This window comes from Notechis scutatus, chromosome 6 (genome assembly GCF_049901735.1).
Source record: "Notechis scutatus isolate UNSWTSFEM ecotype Mainland chromosome 6, rNotScu1.2, whole genome shotgun sequence".
Lineage (NCBI taxonomy): Eukaryota > Metazoa > Chordata > Lepidosauria > Squamata > Elapidae > Notechis > Notechis scutatus.
The window spans coordinates 35,493,056-35,510,069 of NC_142014.1; the positions used below are offsets into that span (position 1 = coordinate 35,493,056).

Genomic DNA, 17,014 nt, shown 5'->3' on the forward strand with positions numbered 1-17,014 from the left:
ATGGAGGACAAACTGGCAACTGGCTCTTCTCTCACTGGTAAACCTTTGATCTTCTTTCATCTTTGACCTCCAATAGGCCCATCTGTATTTAATAAACAGTTCCCATGGTATTTCTTCCTCTTCAGGTTTTTCTTTGGATTTCTTTAGCAATGTTCTCCAGATTTGCCCTGAGCTACAAAGCCTTCAGCAGTGTAAATATGGTCCAGTCCAACTGAGATTTGCCAGACTGCATTAATAACCAGAGCTATCTAGGTTCATCTTAATTGCCAGCTATTACTTCCATTTCAGTTCTCTGGTCATTTAAGGCATTTCCACTGCCTCATAATCCCCTTTCTCCTCTTATGCAAAATGTTTTATGAGAAACAAAAATATACAATAATCCCAGCTTCTCCTTATCAGCGAAACTAGTGCCAAGTGTTTTTTGGGGCTTTTGCACAGGTATGCAAATAGCCAGCAGGAAAATGTAGCTGAATCTAGGCTATCATAAGCTACCTATTTTCTTGATTATTTATCTTATGTTAACTATCTGATTTTGTGTGCTTTTTCTGAAATCTGCATGTTCATTTTGTTTTATTTTATTTTATTCATTTGTATTCCACCTTTATTATTTTTACAAATAACTCAAGGTGGCGAACATAGCCAACACAGCTTCCTCCTCCACAACAACAACCTGTGAGGTGGGTTGGGCTGAAAGAGTGACTGGCCCAAAGTCACCCAGTTGGCTTTCATAGCTAAGGTGGGACTTGAACTCATAGTCTCCTGTTTAACCTCTACACCAGGAATGGGCAATTATGCTGGTTTAGGAATTCTGCATATTACACTACTAATAAGGTTTGGCTTATCAGGATCTTATTACTACACCAGATATTTCCCACTCTTTTGTTTCAGGATTGAGAAATAGGATCAAATGTTGATGTCCCCAACATACTGAAAACAGACAGATCTTTATTCAGCTCATTTCCAGGTACCTTGCTGACATGTTTTGAAGAAGATGGCGTTCTGTGGTGTTTGCAGTATGATAGTGCCTTCTGAATTCATTACAATTACTGTAACTTCAAATGCTGCCACTCCATCTTGTTTTCCAAGACAAGGAAATCCAACTTGAACAACTACAAACAAAAGGAAAAGAGGCACACATTTTTAGTGGCATGTTAATGTTGTTAAGGACAATATTTTATTATATGGGAAATCTGAATTTGAAAAATAGACATGATATATGGTGCTCTTCCTAATAGAATTTAGAAAAGAAGTGAAACAGAACTCTTTCACAGATCTTATATGTTATTGGGATAGTGGGTGGAAGAGGAGGGTTGATAGATATTTTATGTATTATTGTATTTTCTCTCTCTCTCTCTCTCTCTCTCTCTCTCTCTCTCTCTCTCTCTCTCTCACGGTGGTGCACTGATTAGAATGCAGTATTGCAGGCTAATTCTGCTCGATTCTCATCAGCTCAAGGTTGACTCAGCCTTTCATCCTTCTGAGGTCAGTAAAATGAGGACCCAGATTGTTGGGGGCAATATGCTGACTCTATAAACCACTTAGAGAGGACTGTAAAGCACTGTGAAGTGGTATATAAGTCTAAATGCTAGTGCTATATACTGTGAGCCACTGAGGAATTAGCATAATCAGCGGTATATAAATATTGTAATAAATGTTAAAATATGTAGTTGATTATCTATTGGGAATTCAATATGAGATTGAAATATACAGTACAAGTAAGTTATAGAGAAAATGCTACATTTATTCTTGTAGAAAAGATAATTAAGAGTTGGGGCTCCCAGCTTTCCTAATTCTCAGCCAATATACATGATAGGTCAATATTTTGGGAGTTCTCATAATTTTGGCAGGCATCAGGTTGGGGAAGGTTTACAGAGTTGGAAGGAACCCTACACATAACCTCTGCTGTCATCCCAAATCCAAGGCAAATGCACCTGTTCTAAGAAGCACAGTCTAGACACTGGCACAATAACTCTTGATAGCAGGGGCTGCATGCCTCCATTTCAGTTCCTTAAAGCAAATATATTCATGTATTTGCTCTTCAGCACTTCAATGGCACCATTTCAAATCATCTTTCAATCCAACCTGCTCCATGAAGTCACCCTTCAACCAGACAATTGATCATCATCCAAAAAAGCACTTCTATTTCATGTTCTTGACTTCAACCTCTGGAACAACAGCAATGTCCTGTATCCATCTTTGCTCCCTCTAGCCAATCAACCTCCAATAGTTGGAGGTTCTGTGATACATTACAAGCCAGCTTTTAAGCTGTTCGAAAACATCAAAGGTGATTTAAACCATCACCAGTGCAGCTACAAGTATAAAGGATGCCTCCAGTATCTGTATTGCATGTGATCAAAGCCATTATTTCTATGCTAGTGCCTTAAAGGATTGTTTTAATGTAATTGCAAACTTTGCTTGTGTGAAAGGAAGAGATAAGTCTTCACTATTCTCATTTCTGCCTGGCCAATCTCTTGACTAAAAAAGAGAAGAAAGGCAAAGAACAAGAGAGTTCTATATATCTTTACCTGGACTCTCCTCATGAGAGGCACCATATAGAACGTATGTAGTTTTCATAGCAGAAACTTTTGTTAGCTATTCTATATCAGTTTTCTTTGTCTTAAAAGTAATGGAGTAAAACATTCTTAGCAAAGACTTCTTTATATTATTTTGATTCTTTTTTCATTCTTGGCTAATCTTAACTTTTCATTCACAGCAAAATAAAATCTTTCTTACTTAGCTAACAAGTTCCACTGAATTATACTTTTTTAGTTCATTTTGATGTACAAAGATGGATTTCCAACTACCATGCTTAATGTAATGGTTCTTTATATGATCTTGAAAAAGATATAAGATATTACTAGTCTAGACTAGAAGCCAACTAGACTGCTAGCTGTATATTATTTCAACATCGACTAAGCGAGAGTATCAGGAGTGGGATTATACCAGTTCGGCCCAGTTCTATAGAACCGGTTGTTATGGTCCCCAGTAGTTCAGAGAACTGGTAAAAAGGGCCCCTGGTTGGCCCCGCCCCTCTCTGCCTGCTCCTCCGTTCCTGACCCAGTCAGTCATTATTGCACATTCATGACATTGCGCGCATGTGCAACCATCGCTGATGGCATTCTCCCCTGCCCGCCCCACTCCGCCCATTCCTGTGTTCCCGGCCCAGTCAGTCATTATTGTACATGCGCAACATTGTGCACATGTGCAACAATCGCTGACGGCATTCTCTCCCACCCGCCCCGCTTCACCCCGCCTATTCACTACTTATAGTGCATGTGTGCTATGCTTCCCACATTTTCCCGCCTGCCGCCATCACTGCCAGCAGCAGCAGAAGCAGCGCGCCAGCCAGCCAGCCATCACTGCCTGCCTTCTGCTGCCCTGTTTGATCTGGGTGAGTGAGGGCAAGCCCTGGTTGCCACTGCCACTAGCCGCCCTCGTCCGCCCAAAATGCCTTGCCCAGTCTGCCTCCCCAGGCCTGCCTGCCTGCCTTGCCCAGACTGCCTGCTTCACCCAGACTGCCTCCCCTGGCTGCCGTTACTGAAGACGTGGATTAGTGAATGAGACCTCCAAGCATAACCTGGTCTCCTACCTGCTTCCACCGCCAGCCCTGGTTGAGTCCCGACAATGACTCCTGGACTGCAGTCGCCCTTGCCAATGCTGCATGCCTTGCCCGCCGCCATCTTCTGCCACCCGCAGCCCTCCATTGTTGCTGCCTTGCCTTTCACCACCGGTTGGTGAGAGAGGAGGCAAAGGCACCAAGCCCTGTCAGTCGCCTACCTCCCCCTGCCGCTGCCAGTCCCAGTCAAGTGCCAACTCCCGGGCTGCCCAGCCACCCTCATTACCTGCCTCGCCCACCTGTCAGCCGCCATCTTTGGCCAGCCGCCATCTTTGTTCAGCCAGTGCCATCTTCTCCTGCCCGCGGCCCACCGCACCATTGTTGCTGCCTGGCCTTTCACCACCAATTGGTGAGTGAGGAGGCAAAGGCAGCAAGCCCCACTGGTCACCTACCTTCTCCTGCCACCGCTGCCACTAGCCTGGGTCAAGTGCCAACTCCCGGGCTGGCTGGCCAGCTAGTTTAATATCAACCCTAGCTGTGTGGCGTGCTTATCCAGTGCTACATCAGTTTTTCTGTTCAAATAAAGAATACTCCGGTATAGCTGCCTGTCTTGAAAACATGTATTTTCTCACTGATTTGGCCTTGATGATTGATGTCCTAACTGAAATATCTCTTCTTTCTAATGCATTGCAAGTGAGAAACATAGACATTATAAAGGCTGAAAAACTTGTGGTAAGATCAATTAAATCGTTTGAAATGCTTATAAAGGAAAAGGGTGCATATGAAAAAAAGGTTGATGGATTAATTACTTCAGAAACCTTTAAAAATATAAATTTTATACAAAATCATCGATTTGTGGGACTTCCTCATGAAAAACTTATAGAAAGCATTGTAACTAATTTGAAGAAAAGATTGATGGATTGCGAACATTTAAAAACAATCTGCCAATTTAAAGACACTGATAAATTAAAATTTCTCAATTATTTGGAGCCAGATTATTGAAACATTGAAGAAGTGGTGGTTCCATGGAGAGCAGCTGAAGAACAATTGGTGAAATTTTCAATTATGAAATCAATATTAATGATTATTGTGATTTCATAGAAAATGTATTAAAAGATTCGGAAAAATATACAATTCCTTGCAGCATTAAAAAGGCTAGAGATATTATTAGAACTATTGCAGTCAGTTCAGCAGAGGCGGAAAGGGGCTTCTCACAGATGAACATAATATGTTCAGAGGGCAGAAGTCGCCTAATAGTTTCCAATATAACAAACCTCCTGATGATCAATCTAATTGCCTTACCTCTGCAAGAATGGGACCCTGTTCCTATAGTAAAGAAATGGTTACAGGCCTATCGCACAGCTGATGATGCTCATGTTAAACAAAAGAAAACTGTAACTGAGGATGCTAATGAAAAAGCAATTTGGCAGTAATTTAAATAAGTTTTATTGTTTTTTGTAAAGTTTTGTTATGTAATAGTTTTTGATTAATATTTTAAAATGTAACAATATAGTTTTGTGTATCTTTTTATTATTTAAGCATTAAAGACATGACATAATAAACTACCTTATTTTTTCGTATATCTTTTTTATACTTAAAGTCATTAGGGCAAAGAAGTGGTGTTGAGTTGGCCACGCCCAGTCAGTCATGCGATCATCAAACCATGCCCAGCCAGTCACGTGATCACCAAACCACGCCCAGCCAGTCACATGATCACCAAACCACGCCCTGGCCAGTCATGTGATCACCAAACCACGCTCCAGCTGGTCACGTGACCACAAGCCACAACCACAAATAGGCCAAGCCCACAGAACCAGTTGTTAAGAAATTTGAATCCCACCTCTACTCAGTATCCTTTTTTCATCTGAGGACAGGAGGCTAGGTTGGAAGTGAAGATACCATTTTGCCTTCTAGCATGTCAAAGTCACTTATAGACCTTCAGAATCTATAGATTGAGGCCACAGTTCCCTCTACCAAATGGAAGGGCTGATTTTTGTTGATCTCAGAACTGGATGTTTCTGTATCTTTTGCTTGATAAATATGAGCACATATCACTGTGCAAGAATTTTAGTGATGCAGTCCCAACATTTGGCATTCTTCCTCTCAATCTTTTCAGATGCGGAACTGAAGATGCTTAGATAATAAAAATTCCAAAGACTTTCATCATTAGCAAATTATCAGATAATTTGATTCAAATAAGTTATTGCAGACACATGTAATAACATTTACAAACAGCTTATTCTACTCTACTTTAGTCTACTCTACTCCACTCCACCCCACCCCACCCCACTCCATCCCATTCTTATTACTCTACTCTACTTTTTACCCCACTTTATTGTATATAAGTGAAGATAATAAACTGTAGAAGATGATCAGGCTGAGCAATGAAATGCATCATCAGTCATGAGTCCCTTCATTCCCACAAAAGATTGAAGTCCAGCCCACCTTGAATTCCTGTGACTCTTTTCTATTGCCAACTTGCTTGGGCTGTTAGTAATTCAGATTCTTGTAGAGAGCTTAAACTTGCAATTGATCTTTATACCAATTTGAACTGCCTGGATCTCCCAATTTCCCTAGCATTTCACATGAACTATTACTCCTGCCTCTTATATTCTCCAAAATACAACCTGATCAGTTGGGTTGCAAGAGAATGACTGGCTCAAAGTCATCAACGAATCAGTATTTTTTAAAGTCCTCAAAGTTAACATAGGATTTTTTTTATCTTTAATGACACACACACACACACACACACACCAACATGTGGGCTCACCACTTTTCTTCACTCATCCTTTACATGAACATTGGATGCATAAATAAAGATGGATGCTACAGACCTGAGGTTTGGTGAGGTATCATTCCAAGCAAAGGGATGTTTACTGTTGGGTCAGCCATTATGCCTTTATCCAGAGAGCGCAAAGAGAGGAATTCATAAAAATATTCAGCCTGCATGAAAAGTGATGTATAAAAATATGTAATAAATATATTTTAATAATGTTGCTCTATTTTCTACTTGAGAGTCTTACTTTGATGAGAAAAATACAACTAGAAGTACAACTCTGTGAACTGAACATTGTGTCATTTACTTCTGGATAAACAGAGAGAAGATCCACTTTCTCCATTTTTTGCATGATTTTATATACTTTGATTGTGTCTTTCTTCAGTTGCCTTTCTTCTAGACTAGGCCTGCATAACTTGTAAAGGGAAATTAAAAATAATGGCAAGTCCCAAAGAAATGGTTGGTGTCCCAATCATGTTTGGTGATTAGTACTGAGAATGCAGTGATGGATTGCCAATGTTAGTGGGACCTGGAGGCACTGGAGATACTCTATTGGATATCGGCAGGATGTCTGAGAATGGGAACATGGCATATTTTTCTTGGTGCTGGAAGCATTTGATGGCAGTGGATTTATTTTTTGAGTTGTGCAAACCCATATGTTGTGCAGACTTATTCTAGACTAAAGAATTCCAAACATTTGATCTGTTTCTTAAGAAGGAAATGTTTAAGGCCTCCAATCATTTCATTTGCTCTCTTCTGCATTTGTTCTATTATATATTTTGTAAAATGTGGCTAACGAATTGTATCTAGTATCCCACAAATTGATCTTCCAGAGATTTGCATAAGACTATTTACGGACAGTTTCATTAGCAATCCTTTTCTGAATGTACCCTAACATGGAATTTATCTTTTTTTCACTCTATGTGTCTTTATACATTGCTTCATATATTTCCTTTATTGTGCAATAACAAATAGGTGAGGACTGCACCAATACATATATGTGAAGCAGGGTGTGATGACCTGGGGCATGGCACAAAGGCAACAAAGTCAAATAAGAAGAGTCCCTTTATTATCTCTAACTTTGCCCCCAATGCCAGGTTACCTTTGGCTGGAGAAAAACTCTCCCAGGAACAGCCTTTAACTGGAGAAAATTCAGTCCAAAACAAGGTACATACAAACTGTAACTAAAAATCCAAACAAATCAAACTGCAGTAATTAACGTGACAGGGCAGGAGAAGGGATTTCAGGCAAAACCCACACAGTTGGGAAGACGCCAGGAACACAGATAAACCAGGATGAGACCAGATAAATTCACAATTTGCTCCCAACAGCTTGCTGCGCGCAGCTTCCCTTTTTAAACAGTGTGTTTCCAGCTGTGGCTAATGAAGGGAATCAGGTCCCTTTCCTCCCCCGTAAGCCATGCAACTCATGTTGCTCTCTTCTCCATTCCTCCCTGAGTGCCGTAAGATGAAGAGGGGGTGGGCCTGGGTCTTCCTCTGAATTCCCTCTCCCTTGCTCTACCTCTCCCCTGTCCTGCCTGGCCAGACTTTGCCCTTCTCCAGTTTCTTCCACAGCCAATGAAGCCACACTCCCATTCTCTGTCAGCTGTTTGGCCTCCCCCTCTGAATCAGATTCTGACAGGGGCATGACACAGGGGATTGTTTCCCCAATGTGTATCATTTATACTTAAAACTGAATCTCATGTATTATTTGGTTGACAATCCACTTCAAAAGGGGTCCTACGGAGTTCTCTCTAATTAAACCGGTTTTTTAAATCATTCTAAATACTGTAGTTTAGTATCAGCTGCAAATTTGACCACCTCAATATTTAACCCCTAGATTAAGATAATTTATAACAAAAGCATTGGTTCCAACATAGCAGAACTGTCAAACTGGATTTCTTCAAGGGCTGGATCAGCATTGTAGTTTTCCTCCATGGGCTGGCCTGGGGGGATGAGATAGACGCCTCCTGCAGCACTCTGCTGGCCAAAATGGGGCACAGGAAGCCCCCCGTGACCCCTTTTTTGCCTGGACATTCTCCTGCAGCACCTTGCTTGCCAAAATGGGGTGCAAGGGGTCTTGTGAGGCCCCCCACACCCTGTTTTTGGCCTGGATAGCTTCCTGCAGCACCTTGCTGGCCAAAACAAGGCACAGGGGACTGCCCAAGGCCCCCTGTGCCCCATTTTTGGCCTGCACGGCTTCCTACAGCACTCTGCAAGCTAAAACATGGCATGGGGGCCACAAAAGGCTCCCCATGCCCCATTTTGGTTGCCAGAGTGCTGCAGGAGGCCGTCCAGGCAAAAAATGGGGCATGGGGGTGCACAAGCCCCTGCGCTCCAATTTGGTTGCCAGAGGCACCACAGGCTGGTCCTTTGCTATTTCCAGGCTGGGCTTGCGGGCCAGATTTAAACATCCCATGGGCTGGATCCAACCCACTGCCTTGAGTTTGACCCCCTTGTGACATAAGAATCTACATTACTGATTCCTTTTCTTTTTTAACAAGTTGTAGTCTGTAAAATAATAACTTATTGCATAAATGCTAAGTTTATTTATGAGTCCTCAATAAGTAGTTTCATCAAAGACTTTTTGGAAATCCAAATATACAATGTCAACAGCATTACCCTCCATCCACATGCCTGTTAGCTGCTTCAAAAAAACTCCCCAAAATTGTGAAAATTATCAACTTTTACTTATTTATGATATCTCAGTCCAGGAGAGAAAGAAAACATGACATTATTTTTTCCCCCCTGTGGTATATAATTAAAGAGAATGCTGGATCTTGGAGGGAAAAAAACTGTTGAAATCATTTGTAAAACATGTTTTCAAATACCATCACTGCTAATTAAGGATTACACTCAAATATTTTACTGTGTCAATAATATGGCTTTTCTGATGTGATGAAAGAAGAGTTCACAACCTATGGTTAAAGTAATTGATCTCTTTGAATTTTAGAAAACATCCATAGAATCTACAAGCTGCTTTTGGCCATACTTGAAAAGTATGAAAAGTTGTGAGTGATTCTCCTTATAGCTTAGAAAATGGCTTTGAAGTTTGGGACACAATTCTTCTAGCACATCATTACCAAGAACTATCTTTTGATTATGACCTTATGAAAGTATAAATAATATTTTTTTAAAATTTACACTGTGACACAAAACAAAGATTTTGGTTTTAGATCACTGTTTTTTCACTTTCTCTACTTGTTGGCTTCAGTTTGCACAGAATATATAATATTCAATTCAATTCAATCTTTATTACAGTCACAGAGCAGCACAAATATATAACATTTTCCAAAAAGTAAGCTGTCTATAAAAGAAATATGAAATTTCAGTAACTACTGTAAATAGCAAATACATTTAGCCATAAAGGTTTTTTTTTTCTATACAGGGAGTCCTTGAGTTATGATGGCACTTGGAATCAGAATTTCCACTGCGAAGTGATACAGTCATAAAATGTGGCATCATGTACTCTCATTGCTTAGCGGTGGCCATTCCTCCAGCCCAATTAAGTGAGGATTGTGGGTCTTTAAGCAAGCACCCCCTTGCAACTTCTTGCTGGTTTCCAACAACCAAAATCAGAGGGGAATTCAGCAGAAAATTGCAAGTCCCAGGCGGCTTACAAGAAGACTGGAAGGCAGAAGACTGGCTGCTACTGGGTGATGGAGGCAGTGAAGGGCTGCACAAGTGGCCAGAGTTGTGGTGCAAGCCCGGCAGGGCTTACGATAGCCAGAGGGTGTGTGAGTCAGCACAAATGGCAGAAAGGTATGGTGTGAGCATGATGGGGCTTGGGATGGCTACTGCCAGATGAGAGATGCAAATATAGGAGAGCTTAGGGTGATTGCTGCTGCTGGGGGAAGGGTGCACAAAGGTCTGCGAGTGGCCAGAGACGATGGGTGAGTGACCAGGCACGTGTGGTGTGAGCACCAGCAAGGTTCTGAGAGGGTGTGTGGCAGAGGTGGTATTCAGCAGGTTCTGACCCGTTCTGGAGAACCGGTAGCGGAAATTTTGAGTAGTTCGGAGAACCAGCAAATACCACCTCTGACTGGAGATTTTACAGTATCCTTCCCCTGCCACACCCACCAAGCCACATCTATAGAACCGGTAGTAAAAAAAAATTGAATCCCACCACTGGTTTGTGGGTGGGAAAGACATACTAGCACAACTTGTGGCAAATCTTGATCATATGACTGCAGGATGCTGCCACCATTGTACGTGTAAACTGGTTACCAAGTGGCCAGATCACAATCACCTGACCCACGACGGAGCTGGGATGGCCATAAGTCATTCATTCACCATTCATTCACCATTCATTCAGTGTTGTAACTTCAAATGTATACACTGAACTTTAATCTGTCATTAGAATTGTCAATTTGACAATTGATTAAAAATCCTTAGCAAAGGAACAATGGGAGAAAAACAATGAGGATCTACCTGTTTGATATTTACATTCTGTGAATTTTATGTTGCTATCTGACAAAATTACAATATTTGGTCCTGAAAGATTTTTCAAAGATTATGCTTAGAGGTTTGGCTATGGGAGTGGATAGCTTTTTTAAGAAGTAGGCACATATTCCATCTGGTCCAATAGATAGAGATGGTTTTAGATTGGATAGTGCTTTTTCAACACTGTCTTTCTTATTATTTATTTATTTATTTATTATTATTTATTTATTTATTTAGATGCATTAGAGTAATGAATATAGATAAGAAGAAAAATAGATATTCTACAACTGGTTCCTTATTATTTATTATACTGTCTATATGAAAAGATATATCCCATAGAAACTTTGGACTGTCCCTCATTAAGTCAAATTTTAGCATGCCATGCAGTTTCTGGTAATCTATACACACTACTTGGTCCATTTATGTCAAGCTTACTCTATCAATAAGCACTGCCTTGAAAATTTCAAAGTAAAGCCCCGGCTGGTTTCCTTTCATCCAATTTGCTTCCTCTGCCAAGTTCTTAAAAATAAAAGAAGTGTACTAATTAAATTCATCAGGCCGAAAAGGAAAATAAGCTCGAAAGCTTTGTTGTTCTGTGGCCTCAGATGTGTGGAGAAAAATTCTGAGTTACTGTCCAACTGGATCTTACTCGAGAGCCATCAGCAGAAAATAAACATTAACTCAACACCACACTCAGGAATCTCTCCATGTGCAAAGAAAAAACTGCTTGCTTTCTTTAAGCTGCTGTTGGTTTATGAGCAAAACTGCGCCAACAGCAGACTATAACTTATTTTTAATTTACTCTTATAATCATGCCTTATCTTCTACAACCTTTACATCAAATGAAATCTATTGACTGGTTAAAACATTTGTGGCCTTAATACTCACTAGTTATTTGTCACAGATCATGTGATACTGCAGTCATAAAGAGTTGTTCCATCAGGATAAGTCTTAGGAACACAAATTTTGGACCCACTCAGGAAGAGAACTCCAAAGTACAGCCTTACAATACTTACAAGTAGGCTGAATATTATGCTTGCTTATTCAAATAGCTAAGATCATTAAGTTAATAAGCTAAAGTACAGGTAATCCTCGACTTATGACAGATCATTTGCATTTATGCTATTTGCATTTATGATGCCAAAATACTTGTTCTATGGTCTGTAAAGCAACCCCAGCCATCGCAAATGGTCATGCCTCCTGTGGTTATATGATGCATTCCAAGGGCTTGACAACTAATTACTTTTGTGAATGGTTGCAATATTCCGGGGTTAAATGATCACAATTTACAATGATTTTTGTCCGTTTTTGGCAAAAAAGTCCTTCCAAATGAATGAATTTGCAACAACTGCCAGTCATGTGGCAACTTATGACTGTAGTGACTGTGACTGGATTTCGTGTCCCAGTTGTGGCTATAATTTAATGACTACCTATAAGCTTTAAAGTAAACACAAATATATAATATGGATGCAAACTAAGTTTAACAAATAATTGATATATTGTGACATTCTAATGTAATAGTAACCTCTGCATAATTATAATATACAAATAACAATGGCTAGGGAGAAGTTATAATTTTATTATTGGAGAATAAGACTAATGACATCTGCTCTCAGATAATTATTCTTCTAGTACCAGTAAGTGAAGTCTTCAGAATTCCTCTGACAATAGTGAGGCAGCAAATCCCTAATAACTGAGGTGGCATTCAGCAGTTTCTGACCAGTTCTGGAGAACCGGTAGCGGAAATTTTGAATAGTTTGGAGAACCGGCAAATACCATCTCTGACTGGCCCAGCCCCATCTATTCTCTGCCTCCTGAGTCCCAGCTGATTGGCTGGGTCTTCTTTGGTTGCCCTGCACAGGAGAACGGAGCTGGAAAGCAAGTTAGTGGGGTGGGGATTTTGCAGTATCCTTCCCCTGCCATGCCCACCAAGCCACACCCACCAAGCCACACCATGCCCACAGAACCGGTAGTAAAAAATGTTGAATCCCAGTACCGCCTCATACGTTTTATGCCAACAATTGGAATGCCTAACCCAAATAAATGGTTTGGATATTATAGGAACCATAAAAAATTTAGTGTGTGGTTCTGATTTTAGCATGTATTATAGTAAATATAAACTATCAGCTTTTATTAACTTACCAGCCATTTTTATTCTGCAGTCTTTTAAATGTAAACTTGCTCTACAATGGAACTGGTATAGAATAGTAAAAAGTGAATGAAATCCTACCAAAAGTTGTATTAAGGAGATTTTCTAACCAAATTTCACTTGAATGTTTGTAAACTGAAGGGTTTTTTTAAACTTTTATTCTCAGTGTTGACTTGTGAGAAAAAAAAGAAAAAAGAAAAATTTCCAAAATTTCCACTACACTCATAGGGAAAGCAAGAACTATAGTTTTCAGTTGAGGGTACCAGATGATTAAAAAAATTATAATTACAATTTCTATAATGATTTGATTCCTAAGAATTCTGGAGCTGAAGTCCACATATAAAGTTGCCACATAGTTGCCCACCCCACCATAGCCTAAGGGGTTGGGACCACCAAAAAAGATCTTCTGCAACGCCCCCCAAAAGAAAATGATGGCTCATCAGGGCAGCAATAGAACCTCATCAGGCAAAACATTGTTTCAGATTTCCCCTTTTGTGGTCATAGAAAGAAATAATTATTGAGTATTGTAAATTGTCAATAAGCTGGAAGAAGAGCAATTTTTATCTGGGGCTGTGCCAAAGACTATAGATGTACATCTTTCTTTCAAGCTATCTATGGTTCTATGGTGGTAGTAATTGATGAGAACCAGCAAAGCTGAATTCTGAGATTTTAATTAAAATTTACTTAATAATCTACTTCTTAAAATTGGATTGGTGTACCACGAAGAATCATCTTTTGTAAGACAGCCAGCCATATAAATTTGATAAATAAATAAAATTTCTTTGAATTCTTGAAACTCCACTTCTTTTATTTAGGAATTTACAAGTTTATGTTTTTACGATTAGGGAGGGCAGCCTAATTAACTACTAACTCTATTTTTTTCCCTTTTGATTGTTAATAGCATTTTTTCCAAATTCAGAAAGTGGCTTTTTATTTATTTATTAAACCCATTTTATATAGACAGCTATCTCACAATCAGCAACTCTGGAAGCCTACAACAGATATAAAACAGTTAATAAATACATTAAAACATAAAATCAAATTAAAGAATATATTCCTTTTAAGAGGAATATGGGCAGTTATAAATTATATTTGTTTAATGTAGTAAGAATTTCTGAGCAAAGACAAGAATACCTTGATTTTATTTTACTATTGTTATTTTTTTGAAATTACCACACTTAATAAAACTATACCAATAATAATTTTATCAATCTGCAGACAATTGATTTTGATCTGTACCAGGTTCAATGCTAAGTATCACATTTTTAGGCTTTTCTTATTTTTAATGCAATTTTTATTTTCTGTAACCACAGGAGGGAGCTCCAACATCAGGAATGTCTAATCAAGCCTTTCAGCTTTGAAACAAATATTAAGCTATTTAGACTGAAGAAATATTTGAAACTGTAGTATAAAGAATATCAGAATGTTGTGCTTAATATATATTAAATCATTTTAATCTATCAAAAATAGGAAATTTACACACATTTTTGTTCTATAAAAAAACAAGAAAAATCTGAGAAGACCATCCCTAAATTCCCTAAAATAACTTAAAATAACAGAAGAAGCAGTTGATTGTGATAAATTGGAGGGAACTACAAAAATTAGTAATCAACTGATTCTTCAGTTATTTATCACAAGTTAAAGACCTTCTCACAGGTGAATTGTATTCACTGGAAAATAATACCATGTTTCTCACAAAATAAGGCCTGGTGACTTAATTTCCTTCCCCCACGTGCACTCCCACCTAGAGTGCCCCACACTCACTCACCTCACAATGAGGCCGCTTGTATCGGCCGATAGAAGCCCTCCGAGGGCAGAATTATCAGCCGTTTCTATCGGCCAATAGAAGCGGCCTTGTGGAGCACCCTGTGAGCAGCCATGCCTCACCATGAGGCCGCTTCTATTGGCCGATAGAAGCACCCCGAGGGCAGTCACCAGCCACTTCTATTGGCGGATAGAAGCGGCCTCATGGAGCGCCCCACGGACAACCATGCCTTGCCATGAGGCCGCTTCTATCCGCTGATAGAAGGGTCCCGAGGGTAGAGTCACCAGCCACTTCTATCGGCCGATAAAAGCGGCCTCATGGCGAGGCATGGCAATGTGTGTTACTTTTCCCCAGAGTCCAAATAACTTAAAAAACATTCAAATAACTTAAAAAAAGAGTGGCTAATGCTGCCAGTCAGAAACACACTGCAGTTATTTCACCTATTATTTTTTAATGAATTTTTGTTATCGTAGAAAAAAACAGAGAAGCAGAAAATACAAATTGATGAGTTGAGTATGATGAAATCTAGATATTCACAATAACTGCAGTGTGTTTCTGACTGGCAGCATTAGCCACTCTTTTTTAAAGGATCCAACCAGGCATGCAATAGGAATGAAATATATACAAGTCTAAATATGGGGTGAGCAATCCTGTCATTAGATCAGGGACAGCTTAGGAGTTCAACTTTGTGCTTGGCCACAAAGTTTCTTGAATGACTTTGGCCCATGCATTATTCTATCTTACTTTTTGTTTGAAAATTATTAATTAAAGAAGAATGCAGTAACCCCCTCACCCTTTGGAGGAAGGGTAGAATAAAATGCAAATAAATATTGGACTTGCGATTATTTGGACTCTGGGGAAAAGTTACACACATGCAAACCCCCCTCCTTTGTCTATGAATATTGTAATATTTAAGTTATTTGAATGTCCTGGAATATCTAGGTCCTGGATTCCCCAACGGGTGTTAAGGAAAACAAACTAAAACAGAATGTGCAGCGAAGTCAGATAGGAAGACAGGTAAATGTGTGAGATAAGCCTTCTCGTTAACACGCAGTAAAAATACAGATACGCTTGTGCTATCAAAAATATAATTTATTCCATTTAAGAATTATAGCACATAGTCATTATAAACAGTCCATTAGTCATATACCAAATTCAGTCAAGTCTTGTCGAGGATACTCTAATTGCAAAGTCCGTGTCGAATAGCCAGTGTCAGTACACATATAATAAATCTGTCCAAAACTTATCTTCTCTCCGTTGAGAAATATCTTCAAAGTAATCCAACACTTCTTCTCCTCCCGATCCAGCAAGAATGCAGTCTTCAATAAGCCAGCCAGTAAGAGCCAGAGAGTGCCTTGCTGCTTATATAGTACTTTTACAGCTGCACCCTTAATTACATTCCTTTAGCTTAAAGTCACATACACTTTATCTGACAAACCATGATTCATCATTTTATTATCTTTACCCAAAACAGTTAGGGTAAAACAATGTTATCCCTAACATTCTCCCCTTTTGGGTAATAATAATAAATATTACAATAATATATCCATTTACACTTTCAAATCATAATTGTCACAACTCTCTTTAAATTTTACAACACCTTGTGCTTTTGTAAACTGGTCTGCAATATTTTCTTCCGTCATGCAGTACTCAAGTTTAATTAGACCATTTTTAACAGATTCTCTAACATTTAAGTATCTTAAATCAGTATGCTTTGATCTAGTCTTTACAGCAATATTAGTAGCTAATTGTATAGCTGCCTGGTTGTCCTCGTACACAATAATAGAATCTTTAACAGTTATACCCATGTCTAATAATAACTGTTTGTACAGAATTAAGTCAGTGCATAGTAATGACAGACATGAAAATTCTGCTTCCATCGTTGACAAGCTAATATGCTGTTGTCTGATTGACCTCCACCCTATTAGAGTCTTACCAAATAATATAGCCATCCCAGATGTTGATTTTCTAGTGTTTATGTCAGTTGCAAAACTTGCATCTGCATAGCCACTAAGATTCAAATCACCTTTTGGCTCTAGATACAATGCATGTTGCATTGTTCCTTTAAGATATCTTAAAATTCTCTTTAATGCTTGCCAATGACATTGATGTGGATCATTATTATATCGTGCCAGCTGATTAATACTATAAGCTATATCTGGCCTTGACCAATTGCTTATATATGATAAGCTACCAATCAAAGATTGATATATGGTCTTATCAAATTTGGGACTTTGAGCATCAATTTTGCAAATTTCCTGACTCATTGGAGTCTTTGCAGGCTTACAAAGTTCCATTTTATACAATTTAATTAATTGGCAAATTT

At 39.2% G+C, this 17,014-nt stretch overlaps 1 protein-coding gene across 1 annotated transcript in view; it reads right to left on the reverse strand.

The window, feature by feature from the left end:
- Window positions 1–17,014, reverse strand: part of WIF1 (Wnt inhibitory factor 1) — a 50,280-nt gene that overhangs the window by 9,503 nt on the left and 23,763 nt on the right. The window contains exons 3-4 of the mRNA XM_026667781.2: window positions 6,391–6,499; window positions 969–1,109 (exon numbers count right to left, since the gene is read on the reverse strand). Of these exons, the coding sequence (XP_026523566.1) occupies window positions 969–1,109; window positions 6,391–6,499 (250 nt within the window). The remainder of the gene's footprint in view (window positions 1–968; window positions 1,110–6,390; window positions 6,500–17,014) is intronic.